Source organism: Trachurus japonicus, chromosome 17 (assembly GCF_045865225.1).
Source record: "Trachurus japonicus isolate A0001 chromosome 17, Traja_1.0".
Taxonomy (NCBI): domain Eukaryota; kingdom Metazoa; phylum Chordata; class Actinopteri; order Carangiformes; family Carangidae; genus Trachurus; species Trachurus japonicus.
Genome location: NC_140923.1, coordinates 10,843,139 through 10,864,582, shown reverse-complemented (window position 1 = coordinate 10,864,582; position 21,444 = coordinate 10,843,139). Strand labels below are relative to the sequence as shown.

The 21,444-nt window shown below is 43.9% G+C and overlaps 2 protein-coding genes across 4 annotated transcripts in view; both read right to left on the bottom strand.

Annotated features, from left to right (window-relative positions):
* The window catches only part of atp1a2a (ATPase Na+/K+ transporting subunit alpha 2a), a 42,673-nt gene extending 31,979 nt beyond the window's left edge, over positions 1-10,694 (bottom strand). Inside the window, exons 1-8 of the mRNA XM_085805624.1 lie at positions 10,652-10,694; positions 9,530-9,604; positions 7,991-8,050; positions 7,046-7,249; positions 3,577-3,690; positions 2,960-3,094; positions 1,851-1,968; positions 556-824 (exon numbers count right to left, since the gene is read on the bottom strand). Coding sequence (XP_085661750.1) covers positions 556-824; positions 1,851-1,968; positions 2,960-3,094; positions 3,577-3,690; positions 7,046-7,249; positions 7,991-8,050; positions 9,530-9,604; positions 10,652-10,663 — 987 coding nt within the window. The 5' untranslated portion in view covers positions 10,664-10,694. The remainder of the gene's footprint in view (positions 1-555; positions 825-1,850; positions 1,969-2,959; positions 3,095-3,576; positions 3,691-7,045; positions 7,250-7,990; positions 8,051-9,529; positions 9,605-10,651) is intronic.
* A 4,928-nt stretch (positions 10,695-15,622) lies between these two features.
* Positions 15,623-21,444, bottom strand: part of mpz (myelin protein zero) — a 20,551-nt gene continuing 14,729 nt past the window's right edge. The window contains exon 6 of one of the 3 annotated variants that reach the window (XM_085806008.1): positions 15,623-18,487. In XM_085806008.1, coding sequence (XP_085662134.1) covers positions 18,476-18,487 — 12 coding nt within the window. In that variant the 3' untranslated portion in view covers positions 15,623-18,475. Of the gene's footprint in view, positions 18,488-19,488; positions 19,885-19,935; positions 20,239-21,444 lie in introns of those variants that run through there. The other 2 variants (XM_085806006.1, XM_085806007.1) reach the window with 2 other exon arrangements.

The window sequence follows — 21,444 nt, the reverse complement described above, 5'->3', positions numbered from 1 at the left end:
GCGGTTGCTCAAGATGAGGAATCTTTGGAGAATCAACAGTCGACTCTGAGTTCAGCAGAGTTTCAGGCCCCTGCCAGATCCACAGTCCACCCACAGAAAGCATTTAATAGCATTTTTTTGTTTTTTTTTAAAATTTTCACTGTCAAAAGTAAAAAATCTTACAAAATAAAAGCAAATTGCATGAGTAAGAATAATTAAAATTACCATTTGCAACACAAAGACTGTTTAACCTTTCTGTTTGTTTGTGTAGACCAGCCAGTTTATGACCTTTCCCCGCGGCGCTGTTCACTTTCTATTTCCAGAAGCATATTATGACCTGTCCTTGCTACAAGGGGAACTTGTTTATTGCAAACTCAAGTGCATGTTGTTTTTCTTGCAGCAGAAATAAGAAGTGTGTGCACAGGGACATTAAATCCTATTTAAAACGGCTTAAACTGATCTGCTCCTTTAAAAAAAAAAAAAAACACACACACACACAGATATTTTATGGTGAAAATCAATATAAAAGTTTCCAATCAACACCCACACACACACACACACACACACACCACTCACAGTGACAGTGGCCAGCAGTCCCTCAGGTACATTTGCCACAATGATGCCGATGAGGAAGATGACGGCCTCGAGCCAGGTGTAGCCCAGGATGAGCGACAGGATGAAGAAGCTGACGCCCAGGAAGACGGCCACGCCCGTGATGATGTGGATGAAGTGTTCGATCTCGATGTTGATGGGCGTCTGGCGGACCTCCAGCTCCGAGGCCAGGGTGGCGATGCGGCCCATCACCGTTCGATCACCGGTGGCTATGACGATGCCGTGGGCCGTACCTGAGAAGAAGAAGAGGTCGACTCGCTGTTAGAGAAACTCGATAGAAAACAAAACACTTTATTATATACAGTTTTAAAGCTTTAGAGAGCCGCTCCGATGGAAATGAGATCTGTGGATTAATCCAGAGCAACTAGGACACCGCCTCTGTGGGTTTTACTTTGTAACTTGGGCGACACGATCCTTTAACAGAACTGAGAGAGATGAAGCAAAACTAGACTAATAGACTATATAAGACAGCGGCAGACTGAACATGTCTCTCTATTGTATAGTTTCTTTACTGAATCTGATATTCAGCTTCTAAAATGATTGATATAACATTTTCAGAGTACGGGTTTTCAATTTTTAACCTTATAGGTCCATTGAGTGTTCAGAATAAATGAAAATCTTAACGTTTACAGCTCCATGACAAACTGTATTAAATTATGAAAATTGTGTGATACGATCAAAAGCTCAGAAAAGGTGCAAAATGTAGGATTACGGGGAGGCAGGGTAGGATTGTCTTTTCAGCTAACCTCAACTAAATCCTTGGTTGATTAATAACTGAATCACATACTGGATCCATCTGTTACATTTTTATTAGACCTTAAACTAATATCTTTTTTTCTGGAGTTCAGTCTTTCTCTTTCTACACAACCACCATCCGAATTCAGGTGAAGATATTTATGAAGTTGCAGATTCTAATATGAATATCCCATTGAAATGCTCACTGCATCATTACATCATGATTGATGGCGACTGAAATGCCGACTCGAAAATTCCTGCCGGCTGAATCTGAAATTGGAAACGCTCGTTAATAATCTCGTGCATTCTGATATTTCAATAACTGCACACGCTGTACTGTCGGATGCAGAGGATGGAGCATCTGATCAATCATGCAAGTGAAACACACTCATGGTGGAGGAGCCGGTGGCTGCAGAACGATGCTGATCTCCAGATGGCGTTTAACAAAAAAAACAACACAACACAACAATAACAGACATTTAGAGACTGTAAGAGACAATGCCGGCCAGATGTGGCCTACTGACCCTCGACACAGTTTGTGGAATAGAAACAGATGTTGCGGGTCTCTAGGGGGTTGTCGTGTGTGAGCTCCGGGGAGCGAGTCTGGGGCTCCGACTCTCCCGTCAGAGATGAGTTGTCCACCTTCGGAGAGGAGAGGAGAGGAGAGGAGAGGAGAGGAGAGGGAGGAAGAGAAGGAGAAGAGTTACCCAGTGAGACTGAGGGACGGAGAGAGGAGAGAGGAGAGACCGACAGGGCTGAAATGAAAGCGGCGGCGCTTATTAGCAACAGGTGCACTGATGTAACACACTTGTCATGTCACAACCCCGTTCCTAGCCTCTGCTCCATAGGTGAAGAAATATATGTCACGCTGATCATTACGGCTCCCTGACACCGCTTCAAAGGCTCACAAGTTATAGAAGTTATAAAAGAAAAGTTGGAGTAAGGTTGAGCCTCAGAAAAAGAGCAGTGGCTTCATATCACTAAGGATCTATCAGACCGCCCTTTGGAGTAAAAGCAAAAAATAAAAATAATAATAATAATCTGCAATAATTACTCTAAAACAAGAGCAGTGTTTGTTTTATTTAACATCTTTAGCTTCACTAGTAGAAAGCTCAAGGTGAAGGCAACACAAACCTGTGGGCCTAATGTTGACAAAATTATTCAACTGGTCGCCATGAAATATTAAAGGAGCCACCAGCAGCAACTCAAAGTTTTCAATCAATCCAGTAAAATACCTCCACACAAGAGTTTATACACAGACACTCGTGATCCCATGAATCCCAATGACTTTTGGTGATTCCCTGTGTAGCCGGCGGATGTTTATGGCTTCCAGCATCACGCCTCCACTGCCTTTGGGTGAATTACCATGAAATTTGCTACAAAGCTTCATTTTTTTCCCCCACTCAGGAGATAGATTTGGAATAAAGTCAGCGATCCCCTGACTTTTCAGATTTTCAGTGAATACCTGCAAAATCAATGGCATTATACCCCATCGGCCTAGGTTTCAGTGGTTTATTAGCAAATGCTAACGTCAGATAGTAAACAACATGAAAGAAAGACAGAAAGAAAGAGAGAAAGAGTAAAGTTAGCAGGGCTACTGTAATCCCACTGAGACCCCCTCCCCCTCCCCTACCTTGCATCCGCTGGCAGAGACCACTCGAAGGTCAGCTGGGATGCGGTCTCCACCTTTGATCTCCACCAGATCTCCCTGCACCACGAGCTCAGCATTGATATGCATCTTCTCCCCCTCCCGGATCACCATCGCTTGCTGGCATGGAGAGAAACGAAGTGAGAGATGAGTGGGGAGAGGGAATGTGAGGATGAGAAGGAGAGAGTCAGAGAGAGAGAGTTTGGGAACAGACAGCAGGTTTAGTCAGAGGAAGAGTGAGGAGACAGATTAAAAAAAAAAGAGGAGCTGGAGGGTGCAGAGGTATGTGAAAGGCAAGAGTTAGAGAGAGGAAACAGGAGAAGAGAGAAGAGACAGGTAGGGGGGAAAGGAGGCACAAGAAGGGAGTGAAAGGAGCCTAAATAGATTAAAGAATTAGGCAATCGAATTGCTAGAGGTGGATAACGCGAGGGGAGTTTTTATGCAAACAGACTCACAATCCGAAGTTGGCTCAAACATTTATTCTTCCTTTGTGCAAGCTTATTAGGTTTCCACTCAAGTGAGTGTTTAAGCCCCACCTGAGGGATGGCTTATTGATTCTGAAAGCTGTGTGACTACACCAAACAGCAAACGCATCAACTTACCTGCGGCACCATTTTCTTGAAGGAGTCCATGATTCGCGAGCTCTTGGCCTCTTGGAAGTAGGAGAAGCAACCGGTGATGATCACCACGGCTGCCAACACCACGCCCAGATACAGCTGGAATAAGGGAAAGGGGGGAAAGCCCAGGCCATAGGGGGAGGGAGGGAAGGAGGGGGAGACAATGTCATTATACTGACTTTTTTTTTTACATGAGGCGTGTTTGAGTGTAGTAAACGGAGGATTTACAAGCTTCACATTGGTTTTAAAATGCTAACACCTTTAAATGCAGAGTGAAAAAGGGAGTTAAGAGCAAGAAAAATGGGGGAGCGCTCTGTCTTAGTGGGAGATTTAGAAAGGAAATCCATCCTACAGCTGAGGTCTTGTCATCTTGGACTGTTGAAGTGAACATCCGTCTCTGAGGTGACTTCTTGTTATGAGAAAGTTGCATGAGAAATGTTTTCCACTGCTTTTTTTTATTATTATTTCATTTTCAGGGACATTTTCTGCTTTAACAATGAATATGTTGCTACGGGTTCAGCTCTTACTGGTGCAAACAAGACAGCGAGACACTTTGGATAAGAGCGCCTTGCCAGAGTGTCCTGGACTCCTGGAGAATACAATTCCTAAATCCTGAGAAGTTTCCTTTTTCTTTTTGGATGCTGCTTTTATTTAACAGGAACAACAGCACGGAACTGTTTTGCTATTTTACACTTGAATTATTTTTTTTCCTACCGTAGCGGTGCGAAATCTTCTGAACCAGGAAATACATTTGTATCCTCTCCGAAAATCACTTGTCAGTGTTTACAACATTTTGCCTCCATTTCAGCGTTGTTTCCTGTTCCCTGCTTTGTCTCCATGTGTTTTTTTTTTTAAGCCTCAGCTCCTGTGCCTCTTCTCGCTTTGGGAGATACTGTAACTCGTTCTTGTTCACCAATTGTATAGAATTATAAGGAACAACAAACAGTACAGTCAGGTGGCACGGTGGAGTCAGTCTACAGTACCAGCGTTTAAAGGGATTGTGGTGAAGACAATCTCTCAGTTCAGTACATACACGAGAATATTGAAAATTAAGACACCAACAATGTGTGAAGTCCTGTTTAGGGTGGATTTCCATCTCAAATAACTTGCTTGTACATTATGCAAAGGCTCAAAGTGCCAAAGCTGCCGGCAGTCGGGGCTTTGAAGTGGCTCACCAGAGCATCCAGCTGTACATACTCAGCGCTGAATGTGGAGATTAAATCACGGGGAGATTAAAGCTATCACGTGCGTGCATATGTGTGTGACTATCTACTGTATGTTACTGTATATTATGCAAGGGTTTAGCGCTGTCTGGGGCTTGGAGAGCACTGGATGATGATTGCATAATGACTCAGCTCCGTAAAGTGCGGTATGGATGACTGCTTGGCTCCATTTGCTCAGCGGTTGGTCTGAGTGGTTATCTGAGCAAATGCCAGGGCCGACGCCAGTGTCAGCGCTTGTTTTTTTGTTGTTTTTTTTTACCTCACACCCCCTGAGTGGGAGGGGGAGAGATTCTGCGTCATTACGTACTTGTAATTCTACACTTACGAAGATGAAATCCCGGTGTGTTTGAGTGCATTTTAATGATATTTCGATGCTCCTAAGTTATCCTCCTTTCCCCCGTTTCTCCTCCTCCTCCTCCTCCTCTTTCTTCCTTGAAGCTATTTCCTTTAAGTGAGTGCTGGCGCTGTGTGTTGCTGCTTTCATGTGACCTCATTGTGTTGCTGCCACTTGGCTCGGACTTTCGGAAAGGAGATTTAGACCTCAGGAGGCCATCCCGGTTAAGTAAAGGTCATGCTGAGAAATCTGCCAACAAGAAAAGTGGAAGGTAAAGAAAACCATCAAGTATTTGGACACTTCTGGTTTTAGTTTAAGACTACACCTCGAATTTAAAGCTAGTGTTGTGGATGAATAGTAAAAATGTGTGTATATTTGTATGTGTAATGATCTGATTTCTCGATCCGCAGAGGAACAATGACATCATTATATCACTGACAGATGGTGTGATCATATTTTGACAATATTCCGTCGTCCAAATTAACGATTTCACATCAGTTTTAATTAAAACAGAAATGAGCTGTTTAAGATCTGTCAGCCGCTGCCAACACTACTACTGCCAAATCTTACACAGACTGCAGTGTATGTACACCACAATGGTGAGGTTAAGCTGGGCTTAAACTGTCCTCTATATATCGAATGCAATGTATGTCACACACCACTGCCTGTCTATACATGTGTGTGGGACATGTACAAGAAAACAGACACTTTGTTGAGAAGAAGTAAAGAGTTCTCACCTGTTCTTTGCAGGAAGATCCTTATTTACAGGAAGACCAATTATCACATTTTAAATTTCTACAAATGCTTGCTCAGTGAAAGATTATAATAAGAAGCTGTTGAGACTTTTGCAGAGACAATATTCATCTAACGAAGAGTCATGGGACCAACTTTTTTATATATATATTAAAAAAAAAGGTGGAGGAGTTGAATAAGTGATATTTTAGCTGTTATCAGATATTTTTACTGGATGATGTTGAGCCAGCAGACTGTTACTAGCTTTAAAGGGATAGTTCAACATTTTGGCAAATCGGCCCATTGCCATAATCCCTATAGTCGGTTCGTTACCTTTATTTGTCGGTGCAAGATATTTTTAGAACGGCAGAGCAGAGCCGTGAGCTGCTCAGAGCTACGCTACGGAGGCTCATGGGATTTCTTGGTTTCCCTCATCAAACTCATCAAATACACAATCCAACAACTCAACAACGCTTTGGTGGACAAGTTGTGAGCTGCACATTCACCACGCTATGAGATAATAACACAACGTTACCACACAGAGTTGTTTTAGGGGTAAATTCATGCAAAACCGCTGATGCGCGTTCCCGTCGGGGGCAGTTTTTCATCAAGCAGTCTCTGCATTTCCCTCTAAAACAACTCTGTCTGGTAACGTTGTGTTATTATCTCATAGCGTGGTGAATGTGCAGCTCACAACTTGTCCACCAGAGCGTTGTGGAGTTGTTGGATTGTGTATTTGATGAGTTTGAAACCAAGAAATCCCAATAGCCTCCGTAGTGTAGCTCTGCTCTGCACTTCTCTGCTCTGCCGTTCTAAAAATAGCTTGCACTGATAATTAAAGGTAATGAACCTACTGCTACGTATGCTACTATAGGTATTATGGCAATGGACCAATTTGCCAAAAATGTTGAACTATCCCTTTAAAAGATTTTTTTTTTGTGCTGTAGATGTTTAAATCATGAACCTGTGAATATAAACCCTGGCTATGAACAGAGATGTTCTGTATCTGTTTGTGTCTGCACCTGTTCATACATCACCACATGATCAGTGAATCTGTCTCGACATTATATCTGCGTCTCCTCCTGCTTGTGATTAATATGTAAAACGCGTTCCTGCACAGACGCATGCTTTTATTTTGTAGCTTTTTCTTTCTTTTTTTTCTCACGTTGTCATTGGGCGGCTCGTCCTCCATGGCCACCTGGATGCTGAAGGCCAGGAAGCAGAGCGTGGCGCCGATCCAGAGCAGGATGGAGAAGCCGCCGAACAGCTGACGGCAGAACTTGACCCACTCGGGGGTGGTGGGGGGGGGAGTCAGGGCGTTCGGACCGTCCCTGGCCAGAATCTCGACCGCCCTGGCGTTTGTCAGGCCCTGGAGGAGGAGGAGGAGGAGGAGGAGAGTACATTTTCGGGAGTGAATGTAACTCTGTCTGAGCTGGGAATCTTATTACAGCACAACAGCACTGGCGCTTTCACTGTGGCTTAAAAAGCAATTTTACCACCACAGTTGCAGAACATTCAGTATTCCTGCCTGGCCTATTTAACACCACACGTATAATGAACGGGGTTGCCTCCCCTCGTCTGGAGTGCTTGGCCGTAAAACTGTTGGATGTAACTTTATTGAACATTTTTATGCCTAATAGTGTCAAGGTCTAATTTTCTGAGAATCGATGGATGTGTACACCTGACACACTAAGCCGTTTGACAGCTTATGTTATTTTCTTAATGCTCACATAAACATAAACAGATAATATCAGTTTCACCACCGCATCTGCAACGTCATATTTAAAGGAAGGCGGGCAAAACGCGGTCACAGCTTTTCCGAGACATCTGATGTGATGTATTTGTACTGTATCTGCGTGTGTATGGGATTGCAGGAGTTGGTGTGTCAAAGTGTACGTTTTACGTTTGTGTGTGATTGAAGGATTAAAGATGAAGAAGGTTCAAGGTGACGCTGGGATGCTGCTTTCCAGTACAGGCGAGCAGAGATTGCATCTCTATGGGGGATGTTGCAGCTCGTCTTTGTTGTGTGTTTGTGTGAAGGTCTGCTTGTGTAATTGAGAGTGTTTACGTCTCCGCCTGTGTTTGTGTGTCTGTGTGTGTGTGTCCTTACCCGTGTGAGGTCCACTCCATAGCGGTTTCCCAAATCATCCAGGCCTATTTTGTGGTCGTCCTGCGGGGACAAAAATGCTCTGTTTTTTATTTGTGCTTCAACAGAACAGGAACAGTATAACAAATAAATAAAACAATTCAGGGTAATTTTAACTGGCCAGTGAAATGACTTTATAGGGAATTTATCTTGGTCATATCACAAAGGAGGAAGCTTTACATACAAGTCTACTGCAAGACATTCGCCAATCTATTATGTGAACTGGAGCAGTATGGCTGCAGCTATAAAGGGAAGTGTAATAAGCGAGCACAGTAATGGTCAAATAGATCATAAGGCTGTAGCACTGAGGCATAACATCCCTCAATCTTAGTGCAAAAATACTTTATTCCCTCTATTTGGCATGGATTAATAAATATACAGTATGATTCATGGCAGATCGAAGAGGCCACGGAATGACATTCACTCCCCCTGCATCTCCAAATAGTGATAAAATAGAGGTGTTTTCTCCAGTGGTAAAAAGTTTGATCGAGTAAAACTGAAAATAAAAAGTGAAAAAAGACTTTTGCTGATATACGTCGTTTTTTTTTGATTGATCGTGTATTTATGAATTTGTATTCCAGTGTATTACTGGCTGAAAGCCACCTTAAGATGCTGGTTTTTTGATCTCGAAATGGAATTTGGTGCCAAGATCATGTCAGCCTCGAAGACTGAAGGTCTGCCTCCATCATCCAATGATAAGACGCGGAGAAATCCCCCAATTTCTCCAGCTGCTACTACAGTGGCCCCCAGTGGACCACGATGAATTTAAGCTTCAAGTAATTTGGCCACAACAAAGGACACGGCCCAGTGTTCACAAAACTGTTTTCCAGTTAAGCTTTGTCCATATGCCCCCCCAACACAAAATATTGATCAGCCATTGTCTGGCGGTTGTTTTAAGGGATTTCTCAGACAGAGAGCGAAAGAGAGAAAAAACATATGAAGGAAATCACCAACAGCGGAAGTAGTTCACGAGGCAGACTGATCGCTTAATCACAAAACTGCTCCAAAATGTTGACAGTATCCGAGGAATTCTTTCTCTTTAATCAGTCACAGGCCAACTTGATAATTGACAAGAGCTGCTTTAGCAGATCAGAGGTATCGCGAGCAGCAAAACTTACCCCAGTTTTCATGGGCATCGCTCGGCTGCCTTTTGACAGCACCTCAAAGAGCTACAGCTCTGCACAAGACAAAAACTCTGCACTACAGTGGCGGTGGCCCACAAATTATTCAGTATCTTTCGGAGTACAAAGAGGAGCAGTCAGGGGGTGCTAGAACAGATAGAAGAGGACAGGCAGGCTTGGAGCTCATCTACAACTGACTACACTAAGCAGGGCTGGATTGCCATTTTGTTTATGGGCCACTGTTTTCATTTATAGCCTTGTTAAATAACCCGGTGTCTTCGGCGTAACACGATTTGGGGATCGTTCGGGTGCAGCGGCGATGGAATCAATCACCGCGCGGTGCGAGTGGGAGTCGGTTGCGGTGGCAGCTTGTTTTTCTTACCAAGGCCACCTCCTTCTTCAGCTCATCCAAGTTCCTGTCCTTCTTGTTCCGCTTCCCTCCATTCTCGGCTCCGCACTGGAGGAGAAAAAAAAAGATAGAGAGAAACATTATAATACATCAGGCCTGTGGGCAAACCATCTCCAACGCCTCCCCTCCCTCCCTCCCTCCCTCCTTCCCCCAACAGAAAAATAAGTGGGAAAAGTCACATGCTTGTAGCCACGTTGTGTGCTGCTTAGCCATTTACATTCATAGCCACATATTACAAGCGTCAGTGTGAACACAATGGACTTTGTGTAGGCTGGTTCATTTCAATCTCCTGGCACTATTGGCAAACTATTCACTGAGCATGGGGGGGGGGGAGAATTATATATATATATTTTTTCTTTTTCCCCCTCATAGTACAGTACGAGCTCGTCATTTGTGTGAGCGAGAGAGGAGCTTGTGTGTCATGAACAGTTGGAAGAATGGTGCATCATGGAAATCATCTGCTGCTGTCAGTCTCCTCTTAGCAAAGCACGTGTGCATGTCAGCGAAGGAGGGGATATACAAAGAGAATGAGAGGAGAGTGTGAGCGAGTGACACAGTGAAAAAGTAATCAAAAAGAGCCAAAGAGAGGGGGAAGCACAGAGCGCCTGAAATGTGTCTGGCATAGCAATTTCCACCCGCTGTTTTGCGAGGACGATTACCAGCCTGTCCTCCCCATAAAGGTAAATGGAACTGGCCTGATGGAAGGGATAAAAAACAAAATTACGTAATTACACAAATAAACAACAAGCCGGGGAACAAAACTTATTGAGGAGAAAAGCCATCACCCTTTAAGATGTTACTGTCTTTAAAAAAAAACAACTAAGCAGCAGCAGCAACACGCTGACGCCCAGAGACACCGAGCCCTGCAGGCACATTTAGAAAACTCAGTAGTTTTCCATGATGCATGTCCACGCCATATGCTGAAACTGTACAGAAGCTACACACAGGGAACACAAAGTCATGTTCACACTCTCACACAAGACAGAACAGCAGAGTTTTAGTGTCATAAATAAATAAACAATTGGAGAAGCAGAAAGTTATTTTTGTTTTAGTTTTTGGTTTTTAAATTGAAAAAAAAAAACAAAAAAAACTTACCCCTCTGCCCATGCTGGATGTCCAGACGCCGGCAGGTTAGAATATGAAGGACAGCGCTCAGAGGCCACAGCTGAGACTTCCCGCCCCCACGTGTGGAAGACACTGGTGGCTTTTTTTGGGCCTAGCACCCCCCCCCCCAACCCCCCCACAACCCCACCCAACCCCGACACACCAAACATCCCATTCCCCCGTTCTTCTTGCACCCTCCTGTCAGGGTAACCTGAGCCACACAGCCCCCCCCCCACTTCACCGCTTTAACTCCCACCACAGGGCTCCTCTGCATCGAACCGACACCACACACACACAGAGGGGGGTATGTGTGTGTGTGTGTGTGTGTGTGTGTTACCTGCACCTGCTCAACACACACGGCCCCTTTAGAGAACAACAACCCATCAATCACGGCTGTCAACACGGCGACACAACAAATGAAACTTTTGCACTCTGCATAACATACAGTATTTATAACAAATGCGTTAATGAGGGGGGGGGGTACGGGGCCCTTGAGTATTTATTTTTTTCATTGAAAAGCAAAGCACTGTGTTTGGTTTCTGAGCACAGATTGACTCCTCAGGTCTGTTGTTCTGCGAAATAAATCCTGTGATGAATTGTTTAATCATTTATTAATTGATCCCTCAAAGACGAACTGTTAACATTTTAATGTTTTCCCTCTGTTTGAATTCAAAGTGATTTATTGCCAAGTGTGTAAAGGCTGCAATTATAGCTTTAAGTCCAGCATATTTAGAGCATAAGGCAGGTCACCGCCAGTTCGCCCACACGACAGATGCAGCAACAGTCCTGTGTCAGATAACTACCAAATGTCTTCTCACCAGTTGCCAGTTACAGAACATTTTTTACGCCTGGGCTTTTCCTATATAATATTGCAATAATATCTCTATTTCTATATCAGCTGTGCACTTCAGTGTAGTAGCTATAGGCCCCTGTGGTAAGCTCCCTTTCATGGCTTGTTCCTAATAAAGGGAGTTTAATAGAGTCTGACATGTTATATAAAAAATAAAACTATCTTATTGAAGTGCTTTACCACACAGATGTGAATGTGTAAATTCTTTTTTTTTTTTTTACCTGCAACATAAATCAGAAGAGGGGGAAATAAATCTAACAGTTCAGTGTAAACTCGACCTCAGGAGGAAACAGACAGGGGAAAGCAAATATTATTTGGCTAATAGTCTTGTTTCTAACCTCAGTGGACATTAAACTCCTGAAAGCTGAAATAAAACAGTGCTCCACTTAGGGGAAAAATAGTCAAAATCATAACTGTGAGCAGTAAAACGGAGCATTTATTATTATATTCTCGACACCCGGGGGTCTAGCTACCGTCATGTATAGTCAGGTAGCTACGGTAGGTACCTAGCTTATAGTGGCTAATGTAAACCAACTCAGTATGATGCAGTGCATAATTATGCGAGATTATTGACTTAATAACTTAATATACTGCAGTTTTTAACAGTTTAGATGGTTTTATGACATAAAATAAAACAAGGAAACTTACTTAACATGTCGAAATGGAGCTGGATAAACGTTGGCGGATGGCTGTCATTCGGCCCTTAGGCATTTTGGGACTTGTATGTACTGTATCACTCCGCCAAGCGCCTATTCTACATTAGTCTACTTGCCAGCCCATAGGCCCCATTGTGAACCCGGAAATGTTGAGTACCCCAAAGTTTTATGTTAGAAATAGATAGTATGGGTCCCCAGTATTCAGAAACTGCCGGATGCTAACTTATATATATTGGGCAATTAGCATAACAGACATAATTAGCATAAATTAGCATAATTGCCTATATGGGCAATATTTCAACAAAATTGACTTGGCTGATCTGGGCAATATTGGAGTGGTTTTAGGGGTTATTGATGATGCTGAATCCATTTCTGACATTTTCAAAATGGCTGTCTAAACCGGAAGTGACCAGATTTTAACCGCCAGTGGGCCGATTTTGATGGATTTCAAAATCTGGTCACTTCCGGTTTAGACAGCCATTTTGAATTTTGAAAATGTCAGAAATGGATTCAGCATCATCAATAACCCCTAAAACCACTCCAATATTGCCCAGATCAGCCAAGCAGTTGTTGAAATATTGCTCATAGCAATTATGCTAATGTATGCTAATTGTTCACTATATACAAGTTAGCATCCGGCAGTTTCTGAATACTGGGGACCCATACTATCTATTTCTAACATAAAACTTTGGGGTACTCAACATTTCCGGGTACTCATTGTTGGCAAGTAGACTAACACAGTCTATGATTAATAACCGTTAATTAACCGTTAATTAGCATCACATTAACGGTCAGTATGCATGTTCGATTTATTGCACTAGATAGATAATTAATATATTTCTGTAAAAAAAAAAAACATTTGAACTAAATGAGAACAGGATGAAGGGAAGAGAGGGGAAAAAGCAGTCTGGATACTTCAGCACACCTCAGGTAACATTTAGAGAAAATAAAATAAATAGTGCCATAATTTGTTGTTGTATAACTGTTGTATAAAGGCAAATATCACACTGGAGGTCCTGCATGATATTCACTTCATGACTCCCTCACCTGTGATACTGCTTAAATAGCTAGTTGGGCTACTACTTCTCTGTAATGGGCAGACACCAGAGAGGATATGAGTCTGAAATGAATCTGATCAGCATCTGAAAAACCTTTCCAACAGGATCATTTGATGAAATAGTTACTAAGCCTTTATTTTATTTTTTGGGGGGGATGATTAGTTTTTTCACTGCAGTGAGTTACATGAGAGGACCATCAATACCTCTCAATGCTGTTACATAAAATATGGAGTCAATGCCATATCTCACATCATGAATCCATTGTACATTTATTTTTTCATTGTTTATATTCTCAAATCTTTTGGTTGAATGTACAAAATTTTATTGAAAGAAAAACTAGTCATCCAATACATCCTACATGAAAAGGACATTTTTCTTTATTTTGATGATAACCAATTGGATAACGATTTAATTTTTTTTGTACAACTTGTTTTATTTTTAGGAAAATTGCACATACACAAAAGAAAATGGACTGACGGAAAACCAAACTTTGCAGTTTTTTTGAAAGAGCTTTTTCAGTATGGCACCGACACCAAAGGACTTGAAATACCAAAAGCATTAAAAACCAATTTTATTTTGGACAAGTATTTATTTATTTAATATGATCTTCTTTACTTCAATGTTTTTTTTTTTAATATATATACATATATATAGATATATTTATTTTTTATATATATACATGGTAAGCATAAACTCTTTGTATATTTATATATATATTTTTTATGTTTATTTTCCCCTGGCACAACAGTATCGTTCTGTACATAAATGTTAATAAAGTTTAAAAAAAATATATATATATATCTCACATCATGTAGAAGCCATGTTAATCATGGGAAACATTCCTGTGTTTACAACTGGAAGTTACTGAACGTCACTGGACAACCAGCAGCTGTCAGTTGTCTTATGTTCGAGGAGCAAAATACTACAGAGAGCTACTGTAGATGTGTGTGAGGGTTAAAAATACCTCGCTTGTTGAGTTATTTCTCTTAAGTAATGGACTCCGCCAACCACATATCAAGCATCGAAGCAGATACATCTGCACTTTGGGAAGAGATGTACCTTTCCTCCAGTCATAATTACAGCCTGGGTGTTGATGTGAAGCCTGTTTACAAGTGGCAACGTGGTAATTACAGTTACTGTGATCTGACATAAATGCGGCATTATGCCAGAAGGAGTGAATTATCCAAGGCTATAGTAGCTTTAGTGTAAAGGACTGAAAGCAGAAGGAAACAACTCCCCTGGCTTTCTCCAAAGAGGGTAAAAAAAAAAACCTCCCATCACCTCCTAAAGCTCATTAATTAACACTTTGCTCATTAAAGTGCACCTGAAGAAAATGTGAAAATGAAATGTTTGCCACAAAAACCGGGGGGGGGGGGGGGGGGGGGGGGGGAGTGTGGGGGGATTCACTCTGTCCTGCTGTTTGTCGAGAAACAGTGAACACAATGTAATCTAAACCCATAAATTAACATGTTTCTATTTCAAGCTGTGCATAAAACGGTAAACTTTAGAGGTGTCTCTTGCCATGTGTAGTTTCATTGTCTGGATTGGTTAAGATAAGGGTCCCTTGGCATCAATAGACGTGAACATGGTATCATTATTCAGAGCTACATCTCACCAAGAGCAGCAAAGAAACATAGTAGATACAATGCCCACATATGTAAGCTTTTTTTTTTTTCCCTTTTCTGCCTCTTTGACTCAGAGTGATGGCATCAAATCAGAGCCACACATGCCATCGTCTCTTCAGCCAGTCAGTCGTTCTGGTGCTGCGACTGAGCAGGTCAGTGGGTACAAGTTAAACACTGTGGTTGTATTTAATGTGTGTGAATGTGTATGTGTGTGTGTGTCTGAATATGAAGTGGAGCATTTCTGAAAAGGTTATGTATGCTCACTGAACCCCACCTGCATTTTAAGTCAGTAAAATTAAGCCTCTCTGAAAATTATACCTCACTTTGTCACCCTTTAAAGATGTGAAAAGGTTGCAAATGGTTACTGAGCATTTATTTCCAGTTCATCATCATTACTTTTTGGTAGGTGGGTAGGCAAAGGGGGGGCGAGGGAGGTGAAATCATTTTAGTTCTCGACTGCCATAGTGTAGCAGAAGAGTTTCAAAGTTTAATTCTGAAAATGAATTCCTTTTGTACCTATAAACACACCTGGTGGTCATTGTTTAGCATTTCAGGTCTACAGATTACACACTCTAAAATGGTCTTATTGTGTATGCAAATGTCTTCAGAGAGCTAATAGGGCCAGTGCTATTCTGTAATATCTCATTTTGGAAGGAATTTCTTCTTTTGAAATGTTCATGAAAGTATGTCATTGCTCAGACGTGACAGTTTACTCAATGGCCGGGGCCACTCAGGAAAAAAAAGAAAAGAAAAAAGAAAGAACAGAAGCTGCAGACACTTTGAGCTGGGTTTACTTTGTCTCCTGTTGATAACAGCTGCGTATGGGGCTTTAATTTTTATTTACGTTCTCTTTACAACACATTATACAGAGCCATTGAATGTTGTCGTTAGTGCGCTGGAATTATCACAAGCATTAAAATAAATGTAAAAAATATGTAAGAAGCTCCAGTCATTTCAAAAATGAAGGGATGTTACTGCGCAACTACGACTAATACAGTTCATAATACATACAAACAAAACATTTTTAAAAAGGCATTTTAAACGCTGTCTTATGTCAGGTGTCTGTGTGGCTTTGCTTGAAAAAGAAGAAAACATTCGAAACTGATCCGTTTGACTGGATGAGTTAAACAGCGACTAGTGAAACAAGATCTCCAGTTATAAAGACACGGGCCTTAGCACCTCCATTCCTGTTATGAATCTTGAAGGAACATTCAAGTCTACACTATCCACCCTGCATATCAAGCACGCAGATCGCAATCCATCTTTGGCTCAGGGTTGGGGAAGGAGCACCTTTTTTTTTTTTTGAAAAGAAAGCTCAGGGGGAAGAGAGCAGGCTCTATCTGTGGTGATACATATGGATTTTTTGGCTTGGCTTAACACACCAGATACTACGTCTCTTGCTCCGAAGCTTTCTCCCACAGCAAGCGCAGCCCCCTAACCCCCCTCACCCTCCCCAAGTTTATGTTTTCTCCCCAGCCACGTTGAATCTTGAGGCTAACCCAACGCCTTTATCCCGCACGCCCCCCCCTTAGGGCCGGGGCGGCAAACCTCGGAAAATAAGACGACGTGCGCCAAAGACACAGCCACACAGTAAACCCTCTATAACACACAAGGTCAGAAATATAATGGCATAATCCAGAAAAAAACACAATTACATTTCCTCACTGCCTCGATAAACATGTTCTCCATGTGTTTACTCCTTTTGTACACATGTAAAAAATCTCTCAGAAAACATTATTTGCTTTACTTAGGGTGACATACTGTTGTTTTTTGTTGCTTTATATCAAATCTCTTTTAAACACTCTGTAACTAGACACACATATACATAAAAACGCGTCGTATTTTTGCGACCGGAGAAGAGCTAGCTAGATTATAGGTTTTTTTTGTCTTCGGTGACGACTAAAGGCTGATTTCTGCCCCATGTGTTTCCTCATTTCGAAGCATTTTGGCATTTCGAACCAGCAGAAATAAGACAGTAAGGGGGTCGGTGGTGGGAAGACGAGGGGAGGTGGCTTTGGGGGAGGTGGCGTTTTGAAGGGCAAGAGAGAGAGAGAGGACGTTCGTCGATCACTGGACAAGACGGAGGGGAGAGACATGTCCATCACTGAGTTTGAACAAGAGAAGAAGGAGGGAGGAGGAGGAGGAGGAGGGTTGTGGAAGAAGAGGAGGGGCGGAGGAGGAAAGAGGAGCAGAGCATTGAGCTGTAGGCCCTGGCAGTCAGATAAGGAGAGGCTTAAAGAGTGGAGTGGATTGTGTATAGGCCTTTTTTTTCTATTGGGGAATAATGCAGAGCAGAGTCACTAGACGACGGGAAGAAGAGGAAGAAGAGATAAAGGAAGCCAAAGACGTAAAAGACAGAGAGAGAGAGAGAGAATGAAACACGGTGGGGTTTGGTTGGTGGGAGGGAGGGAGGGAGGAGAGGATGAATCCCAAAGATGAAGAGCAAAAAAAAAAAACAAGACAGAGGAGCGAAGACAGCAGAGGAGGAGAGGGAGAGGGAGATGTAAGAGAGAGATATCTGGTTGGTTACCAGCACGCGCTCAAATAAAATAATTAGCCCTGGGCTGGCCAGGAGAGGAGAGGAGAGGAGAGGAGAGGAGAGGAAACTCACGAGCGGATTAAAACTGGACCCTAAAATAAATAAAGCGAGAGAGAGCACAGACAGAAGCTGCACCTCTTCCTGGTAAGCCCCTTTAGTCAGGACTCCTGAGAGCATCCGCCAGCCCTCGAGGGGGGGGTGGTGGTGGTGGTGGGGGGTGGGGGGTGGGGGGGGCCGTGACGTCATCCCAGGTTCGTCAGTCGCCGGCCGTCGAGTCAACAGCGGACAGCCCCCCAACAAACAAACAAACAGCGCAGCAGGCTCCCCCTACCGCCGGCCCTGCTCGCTGCTGTCTTTCTGTCTTTCTGGATTTCTTTCCCTCCCTCCTTCCCTCTCCCTCCTTCCTTCTACTCTCCCTCCTTCCTTCGCCTGTGGGCTGAGAAATGTGCAGCTGTTACAGTAAAGCCCGTACGACGCTCTCATGGTGCCAGAAATAGCCCCCTTTAGCCGGGGCAGGGACATGGCGACAACCTCCATTAGCTCAAATGTGAGAGGATTGAATCACCCCGAGCTGCAGGGCTTGAACCTCTATCTGCGCTGCGTGGCCGAGAGGCAGGAATCATATTTCTCTCCCACTATCACTCTCCTCTCCTCTCCTCTCCTCTCCCCTCTCTGTCTCTCTCTCTTTCTTTTTCTCTATCTGAAAGTCCAGAGTGCACTCACAGCTCCGCTCAGTGTGTGTGCCTGTGTGTGTGTGTGCGATTGAGTCGTAAACATTAAAGGTGGGGGGAAGATTCAGGGGACTCTAAACACAGAGAGATGTCTTTCAGGTTCCTCTTAAGGAAGTTATGCGAATAGTTAGGCCTTAAACAGTTTTACAGTTTGCCCAATGAGCGCATACGGGGTCTCCGATGAGGCGTTGTAAAAATTATTTGACACTGTTGCCACTGATATATAGTAGGACCGTTTCTTACAGCCAGCGCTGTCTTGAAAGAGTAGAGATAATGGGAAATAATGGGGGTTGCATCAGGCTGGGCAGAATAGGAGGGAGCAGACTAGAGGAGTGGAGGCAGTCATGGAGAAGAAGTCAGACCTTTATCTATAGGAGAAAGAACAGGAAAGAAACAGAGGGAAGGGAGGTAAGAGAAGAGAAGAGAAGAGAGGAGAAGAGAAACAGGATAGAGCAGTTAGCATATAAATCACTTCTGTAATTTGAATTAACAAGAAAAGTCTGAAAATTCACAGTGAAAAGAGGAAGAAATGGGAACGGAGAGGAAAGAGACAGAAGATCAGGGTGAGTGAGGAAGGAAGGAAGGAAGGAAGGAAGGAAGGAAGGAAGGAAGGAAGGAAGGAGTGGAGCGGAGTGGAGGGGGGTAGGGGGGGTGTGGAGGAAAGTTAGAGTTTGACACGTCGCCTTCGAGAAAAAGCAAATTGGCTTGTCCCTGCAGCCGGGGATTCGTGATGCGTATCGGACGCACTTGGAGAAAAGCTTTTTGCGGGCGGATAGGATCACAATGAAAAGGGGAAGCAGAAAGGCAAAACCCGGGAGCAGATTTCTCTTTTCTTTTTTTTTTTAAAGATTTTGTTATCAAACCCAGCCGTCTTTAGGGTCTCGCTTCAAATGGCATATCTTATGACCTGACAGAAGTACTCAGGGTGCCAGCTGGTGTAAGAGATTATCACCACATCTTAGATCTCGGGGCCCCCGTATAGCCGACAGTCGTCAGCCTGTGACAAGAGCAGATATGATGATGTGACTCATTTATTCAGGGACTCAGGTTGGCTGTTATTATTATGGTATGGTGGTGGGGGGGAAAAGTAGGTTTGTAAGTCTCAGTAGACGTCCGCTCTCTCCTCTATCCTCAGCAGCTCACATCCCCCCCCCCCCCGTCGGCTTCCTCTATCTATCCAGGGCCGTTGTCTAGGGGAGAAAGGTGATGATAACTCTAGGGGCCCAGCGCCCAGTGGGGCCCATAAAAAAAACCCAATAGTCTAATCTAAATAAAAAATGATAACACATACGTACTGTAGTCTAAGAAAAAAAATGGAAAGGTCAGGGGCCCACTTTAGTATTCATTCAGGGGCCCCAGAATTCCTAGCAACGGCCCTGCCTCTATCTCCCTATTGTTTGAAGGTGAGCTGGTTGGCGAGGTGGGAGAGAAGGCCCAGCGCTCTGGATCTCCCCGTCCCTCTCGCGCCGCCGGGCCCCTCCTCCCCGTTTCTGCGGCTGAGCTCCAGCTCGATGGTCATCAGCACCCGGCCGTCCTCCCCCTCTCCTCCTCCTCCTCCCCCCGACCTCTCTGTCTTTCTGACTACGGTTCGCTGCTGCTGATTGGGCTGGGACTTCGCAGCGGCGGCGGCGGGCCGGAGCAGCCGGCCGGCCAGCCCGCCCCAGCCCCGCCCCGTATCCTATTTCTTATCCTTGCGCGACTCCTGCTTCTTCTTTTCCGAGGCGGCCGCCTTCACCTTGGAGGGGTCAGCGGGAGGCGCGGGGCCCTGTGGGGGAGGAGAGGAGGGGAGATGGGGGTTTGGGGGGGAGAACAGGGGAGGAGAGTCACTTCAGGAGGAAAGAGGAGCGTGAGGGAGATAGAAAGAAAGTGAGAGAGAGGGGCAGGGAGGAGGGTAAGAGGGAGTGGGTGAGATGGGGTGCATTAGAGGTGAGAGGATGGAAGATGGGGTTAGCAGGACGGGTGGAGCTGTGTGAAGAGGAGAGAAAAACACATTTAAGAGGAGGAGGAGGAGGAGGAGAAGAGAGACAGACATATGGAGAGAGACAAGAAAAAAGGGGTGAGGAGGTAGAGAGTCCTTTTAGGGGAGGGGGTAGCAAGTGAGAGGGGGCGGTGTCCAGAGCTGTAAGGGGGTGACAAAACAGGTAACCGTGCGTTAGGATGGGACACAGTGGCAGGCCGGCTCCAAACACCTGTGACAACTGGGGGACAAATGATCAATGACACACACACACACACACACACACACACACACACACACACACACACACACACACACTAACACACATAAACTGAGACTGGGTTTTAAAATGGGAATTTACCAATAAATCAGAAAAGATATCGCTAAGTTTCCAGTTATTTAAAGGGATAGTTCAACGTTTTGGCAAAATGGCCTATTGCCATATAGTTGTAGTAGTAGGTTTGTTACCTTTAATTGACGGTGCAAGCTGTTTTTAGAACGGCGGAGCAGAGCCGTGAGCTGCTCAGAGCTACGCTACGGAGGCTCATTATGGGATTTCTTGGTTTCCCTCATCAAACTCATCAAATACACAATCCAACAACTCCACAACGCTCTGGTGGACAAGTTGTGAGCTGCACATTCACCACGCTATGAGATAATAACACAACATTACCACACAGAGTTGTTTTAGAGGGAAATTCATGCAAAACTGCTGATGCACGTTCCCGTCGGGAGCAGTTTTTCAGCAAAAACAACTCCATCTCGTAACGTTTTCATTATCTCATAGCGTGGTGAATGTGCAGGTCACAACTTGTCCACCAGAGCGTTGTGGAGTTGTTGGATTGTGTATTTGATGAGTTTGATGAGGGAAACCAAGAAATCCCATGAGCCTCCGTAGCGTAGCTCTGAGCAGCTCACGGCTCTGCTCCGCCGTTCTAAAAACAGCTTGCACCGACAATTAAAGGTAATGAACCTACTGCTATGACTATAGGGATTATGGCAATGGGCCAATTTGCCAAAGTGTTGAACTATCCCTTTAAAGTTAAATTGAAAAGCGGCAGGCAACTACCACAGAGACTATATTTCTGTGTTGTTAGGACATGCAGCACAATGAAATGCTGTTGAAACAATGGGTATGTATGTATACCCCACACATAGAAACCAGAACCTGATCTGAATTGCAGAAATCCAGGCCTTTTTTTCAGTTTTGAGTATGAAGGAGGATAAATAATTCATCGAGGACCTTCCAGACCACTTTGCTGTAGCTGTGGTCGGACCTGCTCGACTAGATTCATGATATTTGTGTCAGAGAGAAAAAAAAAAAAAAAAAAAGGCCAACAACAGCTAAAATATTCACCCAGCTCGTGC